This window comes from Paramormyrops kingsleyae, chromosome 19 (assembly GCF_048594095.1).
Source record: "Paramormyrops kingsleyae isolate MSU_618 chromosome 19, PKINGS_0.4, whole genome shotgun sequence".
NCBI lineage: Eukaryota > Metazoa > Chordata > Actinopteri > Osteoglossiformes > Mormyridae > Paramormyrops > Paramormyrops kingsleyae.
Window position 1 is genome coordinate 19,433,272 of NC_132815.1, and position 22,886 is coordinate 19,456,157.

Sequence of the window (22,886 nt, forward strand, 5' to 3'; positions counted from 1 at the left end):
GGAGGGTAAGGGCCTTGTTCAGGGCTCCAATGGTGACATTAATCTGTGGACCATAGCATCCTAACCTGCTGATGTTGATATGTGCTGCTTTTATCCACCTCAGAATGGCTGCCAGGTGAGAGAAATCAGCATATAGGAAGTGAGGTCACTCAATAGGAATGATGCAAACGTGGCTTAGTGGATTATCTTCTGCAGCATGATCCATATTACACAGCCCACCTGAACAAAAAGCTGTTGTTTTTTTCAAGTTTACAGCTGAAATCAGTAATAAAATGGTTTCTGGTGTATTTTCTTTCAGTAAAATTATCTAAAAATCAAGGTGCTTGTCAAATTCAGGACTATTTCTTGCTTAATTTCTGGATCCATTATGGGTGAGGAAACCTTTTTTTCTCTTTAAGTTTTGTTTCATGTTTTTGCGATTGGATCTTTTCTCCTGACTTTACCTGACTTGGTAGGGATTCCAGCCCACAGTACAGATCCTGGGAGATTTTGTCACACTGCTGCTGTTTGCTTACACCTATTTAATTTCTGCACTGGATATTATACATTGTTGGTGATTTTACTGGAACTTTCGGTGAGTAAGGAGGACAAAGAATCAGCAGCTTGGTGGAGAAGGCATGTCAATAAAATGGTAAGAATGCTGTTGGAGTCAGCTATTCAGTCTAAAAGCACCGGTCTTCATATGGTCCAGGATATAACCAGCCCCCCAACCTTAGATTAGATTAGATTAGATTAGATTAGATTAGACTAGACTAGACTAGACTAGACTAGACTAAACTAGACTAGACTAGATTAGATTAGATTAGACAAGACAAGACAAGACACAGACAGACCGATAGATGATAGATAGATAGATAGATAGATAGATAGATAGATAGATAGATAGATAGATAGATAGATAGATAGATAGATAGATAGAGATTGAAATTACTGGATTTTCTAAAAAGTTAGTTATTTAAGGCATCCTGGATACTTCATTATTGTGATGTGTAGGGTCCAAAAATATAAAATGTTATCTCTTTTCAAATATATGCTCATGAGGTTGGTTGGTTCTATCATACGTCAACAGCTGAAAATACTCGTTTTTGTGTTAGGAAATGCTGAATTATACATTTAAGTGATTTTTTGTTGTTTTTGCTTTGTTGTTAGCATGTTCCTGCATAGTTTTAGATATTTATTCCTGCTCATCTGGCAAGTTTATGGCTGGTTCCTGGTATTATACAATCATAGCAAGATTTGAGTGTTCCAGAGTAAGATTTACTGTTACCCAGAGTAGTCACGTGATACAGCCCTGTGTCTTGGTTGTGTTCCTAATAAACAGCAGTTTCACGCCATCATTTTAACATCAAGCATTCTGTGCTAATCCGGCTCGTGTTTGCCAAGACAAAAAAAAAGTTTCTTGCAGATTTCTTCTTCTCATGTGTGGTTGTAAACATGACATAGCACCCTCTAGAACTCCTGCCCCTGCCCCTGCGCCCAATAACATCTTCATACTTCAAAGGTCTCCCATTCCGTGCACCGCAGACAATGAAAAGCAGGTTGATCCCTGGTGTGTCAGCGTCAAGTCAAACAGCCTTTCCCAGCATCACGCAACACTCCTGCAATTTGTTATCTCACAGCCTTAAAATGTTGACTTTCAAATTCTTTGGCTGCAGCGGTGTCTTTGAAAGGTTTCCCAGACTCCATGTGCCCTCCAGTAAAGCCCCCACCTCCTCAGTGTTAAATGCCCCTCACCCATGTCTGGCTGTTCGGAATAAAAAGATTCAAGGCAGATCTTAACATGCTCAGATGTATATTATTATTATTATTGCTGCTTTGCATAGCTGACTCAATTGTACAACTAGATATTTCTATAGATTATTTCAGGTTAAATGGGGGTTTAGTTACAACTGACAGGTCCCTTCTGGGACTCCTGCTATTTCTGTCAACTTAAAAATGATGTTGGGGAAATATATTAAGAAAGAATATAAGAGATCCTATTATGGGCCTGCATTACAGTCCTAAGCCAGTGTGAAGTGAATCATCTCCTTCGCAGTTACAACTTTTTCCACTTACCTCTCTTGTACTCCTTATGAAATACTGGTTGCACCGGAACAGCAGAAGGCGTGTGATTTGGGAGGAACATAAACAGATGCCCAGGAAGAAGCTTCTTTTACATAATCATGGTGCACATCGCCATGGTGTCAAAGCGTCACGCTTCAGAAAGCCACGCCAGAAGGCAGGAGTTGTCTCGGCCCGGCCCGCCACTGCTCAGTGCAGGGCTCAACATCGTGGCGAATTCTGACGCACATTTTGATCCAAATGCAGTTTTTACCACGGACATTACATTTAAAAATGTAGATTGTTTTTCCTCAATCAAAACATTTTGCCATGGACACGTTTGTCTGGACCTGGTTCAGTACTTTTGTCTAAGAGATGAGGCCCATCTGAGTCTACCTGCTCGATCCTGGGGCTTTGGGTGCTGCTTGGAATGAGGGGAACAAAATGCGTCCTTACTCAGTGGTTACAAAATTATATTATTTGTTCATTGATAGCCAAAAATGGAGTGGTGGTGGTGGTGGTGGGGGGGGGGGGCAAGGGAGGAGGGGGGGTACATAGATGCTCCTAATTCTGTTAACTGAAGGTTATTTAGACTAAGGGTTTAGGTATCAGGATAACAGACCCACTGTATTAGCTACTCTGTGTCTTTCTGCCAGCTGGTCAGAGTCTTGGCTGCCTTATCTGTTGGTTGACTTGTTGGTTGGCTCACACTCTGCACAGCTGCACTGTCTGCCTGTCGGTTACATCCTCAATCTCTCTATTTCAGCTGCACTGTCTGTCTGTCGGTTACATCCTCAGTCTCTCTGTATTTCAGCTGCACTGTGTCGGTTACATCCTCAGTCTCTCTGTATTTCAGCTGCACTGTCTGTCTGTCGGTTACATCCTCAGTCTCTCTGTATTTCAGCTGCACTGTCTGTCTGTCGGTTACATCCTCAGTCTCTGTACTTCAGCTGCACTGTCTGTCTGTCAGTTACATCCTCAATCTCTCTGTATTTTGGCTCCACTGTCTGTCTGTCAGTTACATCGCCCTGTCTCTCTGTCTGTATTTCGGCTGCACTGTCTGTCTGTTGGTTATATCATCCGCGTCTCTGTATTTTGGCTGCACCTTCAGCTTACTTCAGCTTCATTCTTCAAGGACACTTTATCTGCATCGATAACGAGCCAGTCACACTAACTTGCAAAACTTTTGCACCGTATGCCTTTAATTAAATTTAAAAATGAAAAGTGTGGCGCACATCAATAATAACACTAATAAAGGTAGCTGCCATCAGGCGGATGCCTGATTAATGTCCATCTACGCCGGCGATATCCTCTTTTTCTCAGCTGTCTTTCTTTCCGCTATCGCGTGGAGGTTAATTTCTTTGCCCTGCAGCCCGATGGAATACATAATAAATGCCTTTACTGCTTTACTTTAATTTATGTGAAGAAGCAGTGTGCTGTTTTTTCTTCATTTAATGGAAAGTCTGTCCATTTCACTAGCTGTTATGAGGAGCTCCGGTGCACATACACACAGCCTCGCTCCTCTCGGTAAGCCGGCGCTCTGCAGACTCCCGGCCAGGGAAAGAAAGGGGTAGCAAGATGGTCGACAGCCCTGCATCAAGTCAGACATGATGGACATCAAAATGTAAACATTAGAAAATATCCACATACCCAGCATGAGAGTACTGCTGCACAATTTAACTCTGTCCCATGTGCCACCTTCAACAGACCCACCCCTTCCAGCCTCTGATAGGCTACTCTGGGCACTCCTCTGTCCAATCAGTGCCTCTGATTGGTCACTTTTGGTACATTACAATTCTGTAATTTTATATAAATATTCTAACTCAGGTTCTTTATCTTAAATAGTATACTTATTATCAACGGTATACTATATATCTAGATGGCAAACCAATCTATTGCAGGGCATATATGTACACACAAAATCATACATTATAACCGATTTAGAAGCAGCAAGTTTCTGGGCTGAGGGAGACATACAGTAGGAACTGCACATTCAAAGCAGGTGAGAATCAACCCCCAAACTATGATGGTGGGACAACAGCGCAACCCATGGAGTCACCATGACAACCTAACAGAAAAAAATAAATATACAGTGGTACCTCGGTTCTCGAACTCACTAGAACTCGAATTTCGAACAAACCAGTTTGACCTAGAACTTGATCTGAATATCAGAAGTCGAACCGTGAACGCTGATAATATAAATTGCACGCGCCAGGAAATGACTCACACAGCATGTCTCTGAGCAGAAACAAAAAGTAACTCTTCAGTGTCAGCCTGGCATTTGCTGTAGTAGCAGCGCTTGTTGGTGATAATGCTATTTTATTGAAAATACTGTATCAGGTACTTTATATCATTTTGTTAGCCATTGCTCACCAAAAAGTTACGTAATAGTTGTACAAATGTTACAATCTAAAAGTTTGCTATTCACGAACAAATTAACGATTACAGAGTAGTAATAAAAAATAAACAATGGACCGGATTCAAAGTTTTTATTGTCATGTACAGACTACAATGCAATTCTTACTTGAATGCCTTCTTCACAGACTGGACGATTAACCAAATAAAGCAGCGCAACATTACAGTAACTAACAATAAATAAACCACTAACTTACGTGTACTATTAGAGCATTTATGTCATTTGTTTAAACTTCATTTTACCAGGTAAATTAACTTAAAACCGGTTCTCACTGCTTTACGTGATATTCGGGAAAAATAGAAGATTTGGCATCGGAACTGCCTGGGATACAAACGTCATGCGTGTAACTAAACTCTTCAACCAATAAGGGCAAAGGTGTATCGTCACGGAGACGGTTCCAGTTTGTGCAGCCGGGTGAGAGGTCGCAATGCATCTAACCGTAATGCATTGCGTCAGTATCAGAATGCGTTGCTCTAAGCCAGCGCTGTAAGCAAGTGGAACGCACCCAATGACCGGACTGGGGAAACAAACTGAAACGCGGACTTAATACAGAGGACTAATGACAACAACCAGAAACAGCTGATCACATGGGGATCGCACACGAGGTTAACGAGGGGGCGTGGCACACGGAAGGAGCGGACGACCGGGGCAGGACAATGTTGGGATAAGATCTTTATCGTTTTGGAAGCCATTAAGAAAAAAATGCTCTTCTTGTTTTATCCTGTTCATTTTGTGTTTAAATGATAAAATAAATAAATAAACATATTTAGGTGTAATTTTGGGAGGCCGAGAACCAATTATTTGGTTTTCCATTATTTCTTATGGGAAAAATTCAATCAGAACTCGAACTTTTTAGTATTCGATCCGGAGTCCGGAACGGATTAAGTTCGAGAACCGAGGTACCACTGTATTAATTTTTATTAATTCTATGATAAAGCAAATACCGTGATACAATGAAGTCAATGACTGTGTCCGAATTTAGAGGCTCCGGGAGGCGGTGTAAGTAGCCGTTTGTAGGCTGCGTCCTTCATAGGTTCTCTAAAAATCTGCACAATAAATCTTGGGATAGGTTTCGGCCAATATTTGTTAACTTCCTTACATTTGTCATGGTTATAATAGTAAAGTTACATGTGCAGGGATTAATTGTTATTATTAATATTATTACTTTTTTTAGAGTGTTCCTGTGGATTTCAGGCAGCTTCATTACAACACTTATAAATAAATGTTTCCATAAACGTTCGCAGTCCAGTGTTAACTGCTCACAGCGTCACACCTCCGCTCACGTCAGCTGCGATTTCTACAGCACATTCCTCGCCAAAGACTAAGCATTCAGCAAGCGATTTATTGCCAGCTCCGCCAGCCTCTGAAACGTGAACTGTTTAATTGTAGATGCAATTGCATTTTTAATTCTCATGACCATGTTCCAACAAAAGCAGAATACCAAGCCCTTGAGCACATTCCAGTAATTCACGTTCACCCTGGAGAGGGGACAAGGAAACTGGATCCACCGAATGGACTTGGCACGGATACCCGGGAATACCCTGTTTGGGTAACATAGCCCTCGCAGTAACTTCATCAGCGTGATCCCGAGTCCGCCTTTAAACACACTCGGGTTTCCAAGCTACAGAATGGCATCCCTGCTGTGACTTTGTGGGACTTTTATGATCCCTGTGGAGTGAGCGAGCATCTTCAGTGCAGACAGTGAGCAGGGAGGCATACAGCTGACTTGTGACTTCCTGCATATCGATGATTCACCACCACACACACATTAACATTTACGCTGATAACCTGGCCTGAACAAGAGGCCCCGTTTCCCTTAACTGCACAGGATTCCTGTGCATTTCCCGTGCCCATTCTACATTAGCTTACTTCAGCCCCCCCCCCCCCCCCAGGGTAAAACTGTCACACATAGTTTGTTTGTTTCTACCCTGAACACCTGTTCTCAAAGCGACTTTGGCACGGTCCACCGTCGGTTTTTTGCTGGCGAACCCAGAACTGTGGGAGAGGAGAGGAAAAAATTAAAAGCATCATTTGATGTGAGCAGGACGTGAGAGATGCGCACGGAGAGCCCCGGGTGGGGGCCGGCTCCCAGGGGCCCCCGGGGGACCGCTTGGGCTGGCGGCGCCACACGCTCCCAGAAGCTCCAGTGGACGTCCTTGCCAGTGATTTGCATAAGGATATACGACACAGGAGCTGCTGTCGCTTTACCCCCGTCTCGCTTCATATCACACATCATCAGATGGTGGCTTTGGTGGGGGGGCGGACAAAAAAAAATTAAAAGCATCCTTTATTCTCTTTTTTCTGTACAAAGCTTGCCTGCAGTCTGTTCACAGGCAGTAGAGAGTTTCTGCTGCAGAGACTGCGGCTCCCTTCGATTGATGGGACCTGCTTTATTTAGTGTTAACGCGGTTCGCCAGAACAGACCGTTTGCCTGGCCGAACGAAAGCTGGCCGAGAGCAGGCGACTGTAGGGGGAGGGGGGGGGGGGGGGGTCTTCCCCGGCTGCATGTGGGCCTGCAAGATGTCCTTCGTTCAAAACGGGCATAACGGCGTCACACCAAGCTCTGTTTGGCTCTCTGTGAAAGTGGATAGTTCAAATCAAGCAACACTCAAAATTAGATTTACATTTTTGATTGATTGATTTTAAAAAAATCCAGATTTAAATGTTTATCTTCTTTTGGGCAAACGCTTTATGTCTTAGAAGATAAAATATCTAACTCTGCATAATGCTGCTATTTTTAGTACTTTGACAACACCGAAATGCAAAGTATGGAACGCGTCGTATAGTATTGATTTTTTATGGGTCGTTAGTGTCTTACGTTAGCGTTTGAGCTCAGGATATTATACTGAGCTAAGGCAGTGCCTGTAATGGTCTCTGCAAGGTTAGCACATCGCAATAAACCCTGTACTAACCTTTAACCCCTTTTTGCATTTTAATTCATATTTGTTTTGTTATCGTCTCCATACGAGCATGAAAAGGCCCTGGGGGGTATTTTCTGATCAGTTCCCCCAAGCTTCGGTTTTGAATAATTCCATATCCAAGCCCAAGGAAGCAAAAACACTCCTTATCCATCCGTCCTCTTTATTCAGATTTAAAACGGGCCACGGCAGCAGTGTGCAGTTTTTCATTTAATCCATTGTAACATTTTTCCATATGATTTTTCCCCTCTTGAATGATGAAAACAGATCTGTGCAGTTTTTTTTTTTTTAAATGTATGCAAAAATGAAGTACGTTGAGTGAGCGTTAAGTTTCGGCGTTACGTAACAAATGCAGGTTCTGTGAGCGGTGTAATCGGTTTTAAAGCGTCACGACTGAGCCTATCTTGGCTAAGTGCACGGGTGCCCAAACTTAAAAGCGGGAGAGAGAGAGTTGGGTTTCATCCCGAGAGCGATCCTGGTAAAGCTGCAAATGGGGAAGCTGAATAATTCATCTCCCTGCCTTTTTCCCCCCGTTACTCGACATTCTCGTTTTTCCTGCGACTTATTGTCATGTAAAACACTGTGTGCCGCTGCTGCCGCTGCCTTTCCGCTGTCGTGTCCTTCTGAGTATTGTTGACTTCCCTTCTGTTTACATTAATGGAGGTTTCCGAAGGTTTGTTTTCTACAGTCCTTGCTAGGAAGCACAGTGTTATGCGCTTGTCAAATCAGGGTTCAGAGTACCGAACGTAGCAGGAGTCTCTAGCTGAAAGGCGAAGCGAATATGTCTGGATCCTCTTCCTGGACCATCTAGCTTGTTCTCCTCTCTATGTGCCTTTTGCGAACCATCGGCAACTCAATCTTAACTTGGATAGGTGGTCCGGTGAACTTCAAACGGATCCGGTTGTTTAAGCACCACAGGTCACATGATGTCACACCGACACGCTTCGCATCATTGGCTGCTGTCAGGAGCCACCCTCCAGGAAGTGATGACGTGGCACCACCTGTCAGCGTTGAAGCCTCTTGGGCAAAGGCGCAGAGAAGGTGAAACTGTGGGTCTTCTGACCGTTCATTCAGTGTAGCCTGGTGGTGGCTGTCAGGAATATGCTGATGAGTAAAAGCCATGAATCTCTCATGACCTGCCATGACGCTTGTGTGGATACGTCATGGCATGAGTTAAGCGAGGTAATAACGTGCATACAGATGCCAATGACCTCTGTGGCATGCCTGCAACAGCAGCCCAGACGAAGATGCTGACCCTTCAGAGCAAAATTTGCATATTTTCCGCTAAGCGCAACTTATAAAAATTCAGACGATGTTAATAAGCTGAACTTATGTGGCACAAAAACGAGCTTATTCTGTTGACAGCAGACACACGCAACATGCTACCAAAAATGTTTATCCCTAAAGTTTCAGATGAGCCTGGTATTAAATTGCAGTCCAATTTAAAAAAAAAAAAAAAGAAACCCAACACTTACAGTAAAAAGTATTCTAGACCCTTTGAATTGTTTGGAAGTATTTGTGCAGCTTGAGAAAGGCTTCAATTTAAGTGCGTTCCCTGTGCTCTCAGGCTGACTTCTGCAGCATAAATGGGCACATAATCACACTACCATAAATCTACACTCGAACGAATGCTGAAGGGATTATTATATGCAATTTGTATTAATGCCTAGCTGTCTTGGTCAGTAGTCAGCAGTAATTAAAGAGCACTGGCCAGAACTGACCGCCGTGCGTGGAAACAACAGTCGGCAGTGTAATTAAATGCGGCCTCAGAGCAACCTGGGCGACCGAGAGGCGAGTGCTGCAGCGGCACGGAAGCGGTGCAGCCGCCTTTAGCTGATGCAATAAACCACTGTGAAGACGGGCTCACATGCTGCGCGTGTGTGAAATGTGGACCGACGGGCCAGGGAGCTGAAGCAGAGCAGTCACAGAGGACGGGATGAGCGTGCTGCGCTGAGCCAATCAGGGATGGCAACACAACCCACTAACGAAGAGAGCCCATTGCTCAAGGGGCTCGAGTCACTAGAGAAAGGAAAGCCCTTATGTTTCATTTCCACACCTCCATCCATCCATCCATCCATCAGAGTTACAGGGGAGTTAGGTACTCTATTTCTTGATTGCAGCCAATGAAATAATGTTGGTCTTTCACTAGACTGGATTAGAGACAGACAAACCGCCTGCTTGTTTTGTATTCACTGTGGAAACAGATGCTCACATTCCTAAAGGAGCACGCTTACCTGTGAAAATTGACACGTGCATTTCTAAAGCAGTGTACTTCCCTGTGCAAACAGAGGCTCGCTTTCCTGAAAAAGCGTGTTTCTCTGTGAAAACTGACAGTCACCTTCCTAAAGCAGCATGCTTCCCTGTTAAAACAGGCGCTCAGGTTCCTACAGCAGCTGGTTCCCTGTGGAAACAGGCACTCGGGTTCCTAAAGCAGTGTGCTTCCCTGTGGAAACAGGCACTCGGGTTCCTAAAGCAGCATGCTTCCCTGTGGAATCAGGCACTCGGGTTCCTAAAGCAGCTGGTTCCCTGTGGAATCAGGCACTCGGGTTCCTAAAGCAGCATGCTTCCCTGTGGAATCAGGCACTCGGGTTCCTAAAGCAGCTGGTTCCCTGTGGAATCAGGCACTCGGGTTCCTAAAGCAGCATGCTTCCCTGTGGAATCAGGCACTCGGGTTCCTAAAGGGCCATGTTTCTGAACTTGTCATCGTAACACAGACAGACACCAGCGCCATGGCAGTGCCAGACGCCAGCCGTGTACTGCTAACTGTTTCGTGGCAGCACTTATACTTGAGAGGAGGTGGAAAAGGAGGAATGCTGGGGCGACTGGCTGTTTAATTTTCATTTTACGTTTGCTTTGTGAGCTTTCCAGAAAAACATACAATTTCAGGTTTTGTGCTCTCTCAACTTTGCACAATAAACTGCACGTGAGACATATAATTTACACATATACCATACGCAGTGAAGTGGATAAAAACCACCAAGTTCAATACAGTGATCAAAGCAAAGCAATAACATCAAGTCGCTGTAAAAACAGGTGAAATCTTTGTTTTTCAGTCCACTCTGTGTAGAGCTGCAGCACACAGGCACCATACGACAGAGTAAAACAAGAGCATATACAAATTTGACTCAGAGAAAAAAGGCACCAGGATTTTCCAAGTTCCCCCATTTATAAAACATGTTCTTTTTAAGCATTATATATAAAAAAGAGCCCAGTAAACACAGTATATCTGTCTCCACCACTGAATATTGACTGAAGCACCTTTGTTTAAAAAAAATAAAAACTGTCAATATTTAATACAAATGTTAACAGATCACACTGCGGTGTCTGGATTAATAAAAAGGCAGGTAACAGCAGAGTGGGTAGCAGAAGCGCTGATCCAGCTCACGTGGACAGCAGAGACATCTGAGGACCACGTCCGTCCGCAGGATTCTGCTGCCACCCATCCTCCTCTTCCTTCTCTACTCTTCATCCCCCAGCAGTGTGGCTTGACTGAAAGCTGACACACGCCGATGCATGGCGCTCCCTAAAATACAGTAAACGGTGCTTCCAAGGATGCATCATGAGGGAAGTCAGCCACTGGGACGTTTAAGGCTCCCTCATCGTCTTTCGGGCCTGTAAGCCCTGCACCGGCCTGCTTTAGCCCCATTCACTCCATCCAGACTGGCTGCGTGCTGAGGTAGGAAGTGCCTCGGGGTCAGTTTCCGCGCTCCGAGGAGAGAGTCGCGAGTTAGCGAAGCGAGACGGGGTTTACGTGTGCTCGATGTCCAGCAGGGCCTTGGCACCGCGCACAGGGGGCTGTCCACCTCCAAGCAGGCTGCCAAGCCCCGGGGAAGGAGGACGCCTTGGTGGTGCTGCGGGAATCCACAGATAGAGACACGTCAGGCCTCTACACTACCCACCCCCCCGGCCTACAGTATACAGGGAGCTGAGCATCTGAACTGCAAAGAGTGCAAGGGACAGCAGGGGGCGTGGCGATTAAGGAAATGAGTCAGGACTCGGATGCCTGCGTTACATGCGGGTCCCTTGAGAGGAGCTCCGCTCTTACACCAGTGAACGAGGTCCTAAAGCTAAAGAGCTCCAGTAAAATGGCGATGGGATGGGGGGGGGGGGGATTATAAATGGGGGAGTGAAGGGAATTCATTATAATCCTCAGCGGTGGCTGGGCAGCATTTTGCTTAATAAAATGGCTTTTATGCCACGTGACGGAATGGCTGCAGGGATTTAAGCGTCTCCTCCATGTGACTGCGGGGCTGCCTAAAGGGGCTTCGCTTCCGTAAGCGGGCTGTAAAGCGCGGAGCCCGAATGGCGGCTGTATCCCCACTGTATCCACTGTGCTTCAGAACCGCTTCATTCACGACCTGACCTGCAATCGCTTTGCACCATTTGGATGTTAAATCGCTTGTTTAATTTTTCTAATTGAAATGCCTCTGGGGGATCAATGTGCTTTTTATACTGCAAGATCTGTAATTACACATTCCTTTGGTTAAAAGTATATTAAAATAATTAGATTTTATCTGTACTGAAAAAATGAAGGTAAAAATAAAGAAAAAACAACAATGAACAAGAATCCATTGGGAAAATAGGACAATTACATGTGTTCCACACACTACTATATATACTAGTGGCTGTGGTAAAGTTGGGCAGCAGAAGACTACAACTCCCACAATCCTCATGTGGAACAGGTACCTTTTCCTGAGTTCGATTCTCTCCAAGTTGTAAGTCGGAGAAAAACATCATGAAAATATGTTGAACACTTCACTTCCTGTTGGAAACACACCCCCTTTCCGATGTTGATGTCGGAGAGAATTTTGTTGTATGAGAATATTTTAAAATGTTTACTTTGTTCAACATACTAATAGTTATTGCACATGGTTGATTTGCCTCGAAAAAATAATGTCGCTATGGATCTACTAAAAAATTATAAAGCTTTTAATGTGGTTTGACTAGTTAGTGTTTCTTGTTTGTCTGTCTCTCGGAAAAAAAGAATCTCGTTCCAAATAGTATAAAGCGGCAACACACAAAACACAACAACAGCGTGTTTGTGGCGGCAGCCATGTTTGTTCCAAGATCTGTAGGTCGAATGGGAGATTGGCTGGATGTGAGGTCACGCACCTCAGAATGTATGACTTCGCCGAGATGATCGACTGCACCGATACTCACAAGCGCTGTCGGCGAGGAGGGTGCTGGACAGGAAGCTGCTCTGGCCGACGGAGGACGAGAAGGCGGCCAATCGGACGCTGCGGGACATGGCGTCTAACTTCTCGTCCTTATAAGGAAAAGGAGGAGTGTGGTAGTGGTTACCCCGAAAAACCACAGCAGAGGTGAGGTACTGGGGCCGCCGCAGCTTCAGAGAACACCTGACTGCCTTCCATGGGTAATCAGCACCGCTGAATGCGCCTGGGAGGAGCCACATGAGAGGCAATTTAAAGCCCCCTTCTTTCCGCTTATTTTTGGCAAAATCACTTGCATTTACGGGAGGCAGCAGCAGCGCTCCAACCACAGACTTACTTTACGGTCATCGTGAACGCTGCGCTCCCACACACTTTCTGTACGCCTACGGGCAATTAGGCCGATCCAATTTCTACTGATGCTTATGCAAGTCATTTAGCCACGGATCGCACTATTTTAAAGGCGGATGGGGGTTAAACACCAGGGGGTAATGCTGCTAGGAAAGGGAATATCATAATATGACCAGCATCAGCATCTCACAGCTAGACTCCAGAAGAAACAGCCAAACAGGAGTGCGAACAATAAGGCCTCTCCTTTGACAGTATTACCAGCAAGGAAACAGATACAAAATACTCTAAAATCAACAACGTTTTGGGAAAAAACAGTAAGTAATATGTCTTTGAGGACGGAAAATAAAAGCTAGTGAAATGTGTGTAAATTAATTAAAAATTTAATTCAATTAATTTTTATATAGTGCCTTTCCAAGGTGCTTTACATGTGTGCGATCTTTAAGCCAGAATAATACAAAAACAGGGAAAAAGGAAGAAAAGAAATGAAAGAAAATGACAACGAAGGAGAGGAATATACCAGCAAATATCCTCCTTATACAGTGATACCATGCCTGGTGCATTGTGGGTAAAACAATGAAGCCACAAACCCTGTACTCCTGGATCCTCCTTTTGGACTCCTCCAGCTGGCGCTGCAGGTCACCCACGATTTCCCTGTACTTGGCATAGCGCTGCTCCACCACCTCCCGATGGCGCTGGGACTCCTGCGGACAGAGCCCTGGGTCAGACGGGGGTCCTCAGGGCGGAGGTGATGCAAGCCTGGGGCTGTGCAGTGCGGTGCAGTGCAGTGCAGCCAAGCAGTTTAGGTACTGACTATGCTAATGCGAAAAATGCTGTTATGTTTTACTGGCTTCAGATACCAAAGCATTATGAAATGACCGTCCTGCTTTTAGCGCTGGCCCTGCTTCGCTCCATCCAGCCCATAACCGATTTGCCAGTACGGGTTTGCAGTGACCCTGGAGGCAGGGGGGCCCCACTGCACGGCTGCTTCCCGTCTTCGGACTGCGAGAGGAAGCCGGAGTATTCAGTGGAGGTCCACACAAACACCGGATAACATGCAGAATCGACACACAGAAGGGCGTGTGGGAATGGAAGCCACGAGTCCATAAGCAACCACATTCACTGAACTCATGCCATCTTAAGTGTGTTTGAGATTCACTTACCCCTTTGTGGGGACCACATGCCCCCATAGGATGGTAAAACCAGTTACTTTTTAGCTTGTTTGGACAATTTCAGGACCCCACAATATAAACCTCAATTTTACAAAAATCAGTAACTGCAATCAAAAAACTACAAATAGCCAAAAGTTTTGTATTTAGTTTGGTTGCTTATGTAAGGTTAGGGCTGGGGTAGTGGTTAGGGTTATCGTAGCTTAGGGTTTTGCCATTAGTAATGAAATAAGAGTCCCCACAATAATAGGAATTCATGAACTGTGTGTGTGTCTGTATACAGACACCAACCATTATGCAAGTATGACGAGATTAACAAATAAAATCAGAAGCTGCTCACAGCCCCCAGGCTGAACATGCTGGAGGTGAGAGTAAAGCAGCAGAGAGTGGTACCGCCCCACCCAACTCCCGTTAGGGAGGGGGGCTGAGCAGAACGTGGGCGAGCTGTGTTTGAGCATCCAGTGCGGCTTCCAGTGCGGCCTCCAGAGGCGGCCAGACCCAGAGCAGTCAGGCTGACAAACGGACTACCCAGGCCGCCCAGCACACGAGTGGCGGCCTGGTGCTCTGAAGCCCGGCTCTGGGCCCCTCTGGGCCTCACGGCCCGTCTGCGCCCAACCTGCCTGTTCAGACACGAGCGAGCCACACTGTGTGTGGAAATGTGTGTGGCGCGGCGGGCGAGACAGTGAGCCCAGCGGACCACCTGCACAGTGGCTGCAGTGTGAGGGCTTCCTGGGGAGAGCTCAAAGTCAAGGGCCAAGTCCTTATTAACATTATTACATAACGTTAAATAACAATTATCACATCGATAAAACAAAGCCGCTGCTTTTCTCACCTCAAGGTCCTTGATGTTTTCAAGTAAACTCAGCTTCTCGGGCACTGATTCCAGATGATCCAGGGCTAATTTTGTACTCTAAAGGGAATTAAAATACATATATTACTGGGCTAGTTGAGGTGTTCCAGGAACAGATGGATGCGAGGGGTTTCTTGAAGGTTGAGAGCGACTCTGATACACGCGCTCCAGCAGCATGCAGCCTGACAAATGCTGCTCGGCTGATGGGCTTCTGTGAGTTTAGCACGCTCACGCTCCCTCAGGAGTGCTGCGGTAACATGAGGGGAGTCCCAGGGCCGACAGAATGCCAGAGAAACGGCGTCACCGTTTCCCAGGGAGAGAGAGCCGTGTGAAAGAATGGGGTTACGCCACGGAGAAACGCCGGCTGAAGAGCCGGGCAGTACTGTCTCTCCGATAAAGCAGGGAATAGAAAGCGCTTTCCATCCATGAGACCGTGCGAAGGCAGCGAGGTCCACAAGCTTTAGCAAAAAGGGCTGTTTGATCTGAGGTGATCACGTTTTCCGTTTACGCTGCATAATCCGCTCCTTTCACAAGCTGAAAGCCAGGCCTAACGGCATGGCTGCTTACTCACTCGGCCAGGAAGCCGCAATTTACAGGACCTGATGTAAATATTGACAGGCTAATTGGGAGGTCAAAGGTCAGACACGCTCGCAAATTCTCCTGGGTAAACATTTTCTTTAAAAATGGGGAACTTCTGGATCGTAAACGGGCCTGTCTCATAAAAGCATCGCCTTTACTGTTGAAGCTGCTGAGAATAACTGATCTTCAGCCCTAACGGAGATCAATAGCATGTCGGCGGCAGTGATCGAACGGGACTGTTATTATGTACAGTCAGGAGGCCTAATCTGCCTCTCAGGTGTGCTATTATTGCCGCAGTCAGGCTGTGCTCCATACCTACACGAGGCATACTCTCAGGCAACACCACATCACAAAGCAGTCTTAGGGGTGCGATTTGGCTCACAATTTAAGGCCAGGTCACACTCTGACACTACTTACATGTGTAAGTGTTATGAATTTGTACTTTAGGCATATGCCATACCATAACTGTACATAGACATATGTAGTGTGTTTGAAGGATCGTGAGTTTTACATAATTAAAGTTCATCTCTTATCTAACGTGATCACCACACATTATTACTGCTGTTTTTATAATCATTCTGTCAGAGGTAAATAAGATCAATAAGAGATTTAGGCCGAGTGCCATGACTGCAAAGGTCACCTTGTTAGGGCAGGTCTTCCTGTGAGGTGGTGAGCAAGCCCAAGGTAAGACATGTCGGGTCAGTCATCTGTCAGGCACTTTGGGGGCAGTTATGGGCTTAAGGGGCTTGTACAGTGGCCCGACGGCCATATTACTCAGCAGTCATGGGATTCAAACCAGCAACCTTCCGGACATGAGCAAAGGTGAAGCGTGTGAGGCTGTCAGCTTTTTTGGGTGATGTCACAGCAAATGATGTCACAGCATAAAATAAAATCACCGGCATCTGACAGTCAGGACACCTACTACTGAATGTGAGCAGCAGTGTATTTTACAAAAATCACACAAATCATTGAACATCGTATGTCCTCTTACCATTTCCAGATCCAGTATTCGATCCTGCAAAGACAGGGGAATGTGTTAATAAGTGCTGGGGGGGGACAGGGGCTCGCTCTCGTGCCCAGGGGATGCTCCCTCACCTGTAGGCTCCTCATCTCCTCATCCTTCCTGCGCATCTCCTGCAGTAGCTCTGCAATGAGAACCCGCCGTCAGCAGCATGCGGAGGGGACACCCAGGTATCTCAAAAGCAGGGGCACAGAAACCAGCGGAGGAGGGACAGAACTTTCCGGAAGCTCAGAATGCTGTTCATACAGGCAGTTTGCCAATGACGTAAGTAATCTGTTCCACAAACCCTTAGGTAAGTCAAACTTTTTAAGTCCGGATTTACCCCCCCCCCCCCGCCCATACCATTTGAGACACCTTATAGCAAAAGCACATAAGGCAAAAATATACTAGCAATACGTACTAAAGAACACATATGAAATAAATGAAATCATAAAGTGTGAACTCTATGCATCTTGAATATTTTTGTGTAAACTGGATTTATTTAAGTATGTTAAGCTGTCTGTATGTTTTCTACATTCAAGGATGTTACCCAGAAAATAGGTAAATTATTCCATTACACTGATTCACCAAGACCCACAAATGCAAACATCCATCCATCCATCACAGTACAGTGTCGTGGTGAGAAACCGCAGGACACAGGGAAGGAGAGCCCAGCGTGTCACAGTGTGCGTCACAATGGATGTTCCTCTCTTTTCCCCAAAAGCCAGCGGTGTGGCAGGACTACACCTCCCCAGCCTGTAAGCCTACAGCCTTCCCTTTATAAAGAGTAAGGCCGTGACCGCCGAGGCCCCCTGCTGGGCAGAGGTCACAGTGCGCGCGGGGCGTCCCCTTCAAATGGGCGCCGAACTCCGACACTCCCCGCAGGGATGCGGGGGCGGCCGGCGGGAGCGTAATGACTTTCGATCCGGCGTCTTCAGCTGCGTAGTAGGACACCATTACCGTCTGCACATTGTGGCTCTGCTTAGAAAATGGATTTTTTTTTCCCAGAGAGTTTGAAATTCAAGGCGATTAAAATTATAATTAGAGAGTGCCATTAAACAAAGATGCACCGCAGTGAGAAGCCAATCAATACGGCGGTAGCCTGACGCAATGGCCCATGCACCAACGCCTCTCACATCTCACTCCCCCCCCGGCAGCAGCTTACGGCACCACAGACGCGCCTCTTCCGCCCGCGAGGTTTCCAGAGAGTCGTGGGACCGCGGACTCCACATGAGGGGGTCAGTTGTATGAGCACCTTCCAGAAGATGCTGACTTTGGAAAACACAGCCTATTTCTTAGCTGGCTGAGTACTGGGGTAATTCTGCCATGATAAAGATAACCTGAGCCCGGCGCTCATTAGAAAAAAAAAACCCAATATAATGAGAATTTTACGATACTCAGAAAACACCCTCGGTAATACCTCCGATGGCCCTGAGCTTTTCACTGCGGCAGTTTTTGGAAATATAGAAAGATGTAATTTACTGGCATTTTCCACCAGATGCCTTTTTAGTTGGTAACCTGTAATAACTCTGGTAAATGGTTTCTGTACAGTTGAAGAGTACCATTCCCTTAGTGTCGTGCATTAAATAGCACCCCCACCTCCCAGAAACTTTTTGACAAAAAAATTTGAGGCAGTTTCCCACACAAACTCCAACACAGCTAGGGACTTGAGCTCCGCTCCCTCCCCCTGATGCAAACCCCCCCCCCCCCCCCCCACCCCCAGGCGCTAATGTGTGCCTGCAACGTGTCACACCTCAGAAACCCAGAGCGTAACGTCCCATCAAATTCACACCCCATTCGGCACCGAGGGGTGAAACAGTCAGCGTCCCCTTGCTGTCCTTAGGGACACGGTTGTTTGAGGACATGGACGACATCGCTTCAAAGGGCCAGCCCATGAGGTGACGAATCAGAGACATGCCTGGGCGTGGTGATTGCGCCGAGGTGGGAAGACACACCTCTGTCATTCACCAATCAACAAAAGCACATAAGCGTGAACCAATCACGGTACAACACCAAACGTAAACAAATAAATATATAGGAAATGTATCTGCAGCACTGGTACATTTACATTTTATTATGTAACAGATGCTTTTATCCAAAGTGACGTACGCTTGAGAAAGCAGGCTCTAACAGTAACCTCACTCTGCTGACCTCTGCATTTGAAACAGCAACCTTCAGAGTGCCCGTTCTTGCTGAGTCACACAGCGCCCCCTGTTGGGTCACGGAGTGCTGGCCTCCCCCTCTGACATTACTAAGGAAGGTGCACCTTCCCCTAAGGCTGCCAACTGTGCTCATTTGGCTCGGTGAAGAATCGCTGCACGAAAAGTGTAATTTCACCGCTGCACCGCAGAAGATGGGCGGGGTGCAGGAAGCGGGCCGCTCTGCCGGAAAATGATTCCCAGCTCACGGGCCATCGAGGCGCCGTTTAGGCGGATGGGGCCTTTTGATGCCTTTATCTGTCACGGGTGCCACGGACGGCCGCGTCAGACCTGCCGATAACCGGACGGCCCGCGCTTTATCATGGCGACGTGTCGTGACAGGTAACGATTTCCCCATAAAACAAGTGCAGCATGGTGGGGGGGAGCTGGGAGGCGGGCGGGACAGAAGAGCGACCGCCACTGCGCAGGCAGGAGGACGGCCCTTAAGGACGGGCGATCTAATGAAAGTGAGCGCGACGAGCCCGGGCCAGGGGCGGGTGAGGCATATACAGGCCATGTGAGAGACAGGTACCATCGATCAGCATCCCGTGTGGGGCGCCGGAGGCACTGCAAGGGGCGGGACTAAAGTAGAACCACGGCAGGAGCAGGAACAGCACGCTCACTCATATGCTAAAGGCCAATAACGCATCAGCTCCCCCAACAGGGGCCTGTCACCATGCAGCAATAAGCAGAGCGCCCTCTTGTGTTGATGACAGTACACTGCAGCCTATTATGAACCCTACTTGAACCTGCAAACTGTGATACGGTGTGGTCGTTTGACGAAGCCAGCCGTTTCATCATCCGCCCTGTTAAGTCGACCATCCAAACACCTGCCACATTAATTCCAGCCTCCGACAAAGTGTCCCTGCAGAGGCGTTAAGTCTCCACCCCTAACTGCCCTAAAGTGACCACGGTGATGACACTCACTTGAGTGGATGCTACTTAAAAACTAACAGATGTCCTTCAAAACAGTCACTGGGCAATGCTAATTATAAGGATGATTATGTGCTCAGTAAACAGTTTGCTTGCTGGCAGAAGTTTGCTTGCTGGCATGGAAATTAGCAGAATTCCAGAATATTCACATAATAGTCATTATTGCATCACAATAATCACAATGCTTTGGTAAACTCAGCACGTGGTTTTCAGTTTGTAAACCTCAAAGAGGCTTGGCTGCTACACAAGAATCCCTGACCAACCCAGACGATTCTGTCACACTTCTGTCTTGGACTAGGAAATATGGATTATCCCTAAGCAACCATTACAGATCTGCCCCACTTCTGTCCTGAACTGATAAATATCGACTCTCCCTAATAAACACTTACAGATCCATTCCTCTTCTGCCCCGCAGCGGTAAATATTGACTATCCTTAATAAACCCTTAGCAATCGATTTCTCATCTGTCCCGGACCGATAAACATTGACTATCCCTTGCCGATATTTCTGACACGGTCACAGAGCCAGACATTCAGCGTGAAAAGTGCACTGTGAACACACAACATTCCATGTGAAAGAAATGGCTGTACTCAACCAAGAGTCACTCCCAGTGTAGAAAGTATCGCCAAGACTAAAGGTGTTAATACACAATAAAAGGACACTTTTGGAGGATTTCAGGATCAAAGCAGTGTGGTTGAAGTCTAGCAAAATACTGTAACCCATTACAGCAGTGAGTATCTGAGCACTGTAACCCATTACAGCAGTGAGTATCTGAGCACTGTAACCCATTACAGCAGTGAGTATCTGAGCACATCTGCACTGCTAAAATCAGCCTCTCAAACCCCCCATTTTTCAACGCAACCCTACATCATAGTGGGACCCGTGCCCTGACAAGAGCTCCCTGCACGCCTGGTTATCCACCCGAGGAAGGCCATGTAGAAGAATGCTTCAGACAGAGCCCCAGGTGTATCAGGGCTTTCCAGCGAGTACCGTAACGGTGTAAGAAAAGGACATGGTGTATTACCAACATACAGAGTCAAGATAAAATGAAAAACAGCACATTCACCGCGTGCAGCCCTTAAGGATTTAGGGCTCTTTTTTGTTAGCCATGCTACGCTATGAAAGTGTTAAAAATCCAGAGCTTTTCTACTGCGCCAGCTATGAGATTCCTGAGATTAAGAACAAAAAAACTAATCTGGAGGCATTTGGACACCGTGTTCCGTAGCAGTGCTACCAAAACAAATGATGTCCACTAGGGCGGCGCTGGGAATGTGCCTCTTACCACCCTGCAGTTGAGGGCCCAGTCAGGGTTTCTGATTGCAACAGAAAGTCACATCAATCCAGCTGGGTCTCTACAAAAAGCAACAAGGCACACAGCACACATGAAAATTGTGTTCTCTGATCAGTTCTTCACCATCTTTAAGTATTTCGGGGGGAACGGAGGGGCTCAGCAGGTAAGGACGCTGTGTCTGATCAGAAGGTCGCCAGTTCGAAACCCAGGGTCAGCAGAGTAATGTCACCATTGGGCCCTTGAGCGAGGTCCTTAACCCCCATCTGCTCCAGAGACAGACTGACCCGGCTTTTGTAAAAAGGTATGTTGCATCTGCTTAGGGGGGCAGCATGTGGCTCAGTGGGCTGTGCCTCTATGCCTGTGATCGGAAGGTCACCGGGTCGCGGCCTGGCCTTGGCAGAATAGTCACGTCTGTGGGCCCTTCAGCGAGGCCCTTTAACCCCCAGCTCCATGGGCCCCGCTGCAGGTGGCTGCCCTTCGCTGCCAAGCTCACTCGCCCCTACATATGTGTCTGTATGTCATGGAGAGCCAGACGGGGTAGGTGAAAAGAGAATTTCCCCACAGGGATCAATTAAATGTCATTATTATAAAATAAATAAAATACAAATGTCTGAAACATCAAAGCAATGAACAGGGAAGAAACAAGTTTAAGGGGTAATCCATGAGATCAGTACCAGTTCAGCTGACGGACACGCACAGCCCGAGTGGGATTCAAACCCATAACCCACCGAGTCTGTACTTAATCATCACAGAAAAAATTATGACTATTTTTGAATCCCATGTATGAATGGTGAAAACAGGAAGCATGCATACAGTCTGGACGTGATGGATTTAGGCTAGCAGGTCAGCCTGTGTGCATAGGCATGGAAAGGAAGGTTAACAACACAGCCGCAGACATCCTGCACAAGCACTACGCTTGTGAATACGCTGGCGCACTCCTTAACTAAAGTTAAAGCCTGCAGAGTTTGGGCAGATGGGCCTTCCTCCCAGAACCTGTCTGAGCACGTGAGGGCCGTGTTCAGGGTGGGGCAGTGCGGCTTTACACGGAGACAGCCGGCGCACTACAAACGAAAGCTTAGACGGTCAGCATAAGCCCCGTCGCCAGCAGGTAAACACTGAGGATAGACTCGTACAAGACAAACCGTTTGTGTTGCAGGCAATCGATCATGTAGAAAGCGAGTGTACAGATGAAGGTGTATTACTCGCGCAGAGACAGCCAGAGCAGCAGCCTCGCGGCCGTGCGGGAAGCAGACATTGCACCCTCTGACGGATGAATACCCTGCAACTGAAAACAAACACGCGGCATTCAGCCTTTGTGGCGCCCAGCCCTCGCCTCATTTCTCCGGCTCTGTCTCCCGGAGGTCTCAAGACGGAGCTCGTGCATTTAGGGCTTGTGTTGATCAAACGGGGCGCCGGCTGAAAGCCTTTCAGGTGGGGCTGAAAAGGAATGAATGGTTATTTACCGTGCTTTCTCGCTCCCTTTGTGCCGTCGAGACAGACTTCAAGGAAGAGAGGGGGAAATGAAAGAAAGAGACGAACAGGAAGACTCCCACATTCGATATTCAATCAGGAAAAGGGCGATCTTATGTGGACTCATTTGTATTGAGATTGGCCATTGATCCAGGCTACGGGAGCACTGGGAATACCTAAACAGGTGTGCCTCTCGTCACGGACATCAGACGGGTTCAATCCGCCTCAATGAGCGCCAGCCCATGACCCGCGATCCCACCTTCACGCCAATCCTCGGCCATAATGCCAATTTAATCAAATCTCCAGCGAAAGCCACTGAAGCAAGTCCTTTAATCTGGAGGCCTCCCATTCCGTCCCATCGTGGGCAAGAAGGGCCTGCCTGAGGGTCTCGACGGGGACTTCCGGAACCTTCCGCCATCTCAATGTTAAAGAGAGGGAATGGGGGTGGAGGGGGTGCTCAAAGAGACAGGCAAAGGTGAAGTACATTTATCCTGGTACTGAATTTG

General features: G+C 46.9%; 1 protein-coding gene across 4 annotated transcripts in view; it reads right to left on the bottom strand.

Annotated features, from left to right (window-relative positions):
• Nucleotides 1-10,197: 10,197 nt before the first annotated feature.
• Nucleotides 10,198-22,886, bottom strand: part of cep128 (centrosomal protein 128) — a 40,815-nt gene continuing 28,126 nt past the window's right edge. For 2 of the 4 annotated variants that reach the window (XM_023807769.2, XM_023807770.2), the window contains exons 19-25: nucleotides 16,584-16,633; nucleotides 16,480-16,503; nucleotides 14,892-14,969; nucleotides 13,481-13,594; nucleotides 12,535-12,640; nucleotides 11,126-11,225; nucleotides 10,198-10,897 (exon numbers count right to left, since the gene is read on the bottom strand). In XM_023807769.2, the coding sequence (XP_023663537.2) occupies nucleotides 10,840-10,897; nucleotides 11,126-11,225; nucleotides 12,535-12,640; nucleotides 13,481-13,594; nucleotides 14,892-14,969; nucleotides 16,480-16,503; nucleotides 16,584-16,633 (530 nt within the window). In that variant the 3' untranslated portion in view covers nucleotides 10,198-10,839. Of the gene's footprint in view, nucleotides 10,898-11,125; nucleotides 11,226-12,534; nucleotides 12,772-13,480; nucleotides 13,595-14,891; nucleotides 14,970-16,479; nucleotides 16,504-16,583; nucleotides 16,634-22,886 lie in introns of those variants that run through there. The other 2 variants (XM_023807771.2, XM_072702842.1) reach the window with 2 other exon arrangements.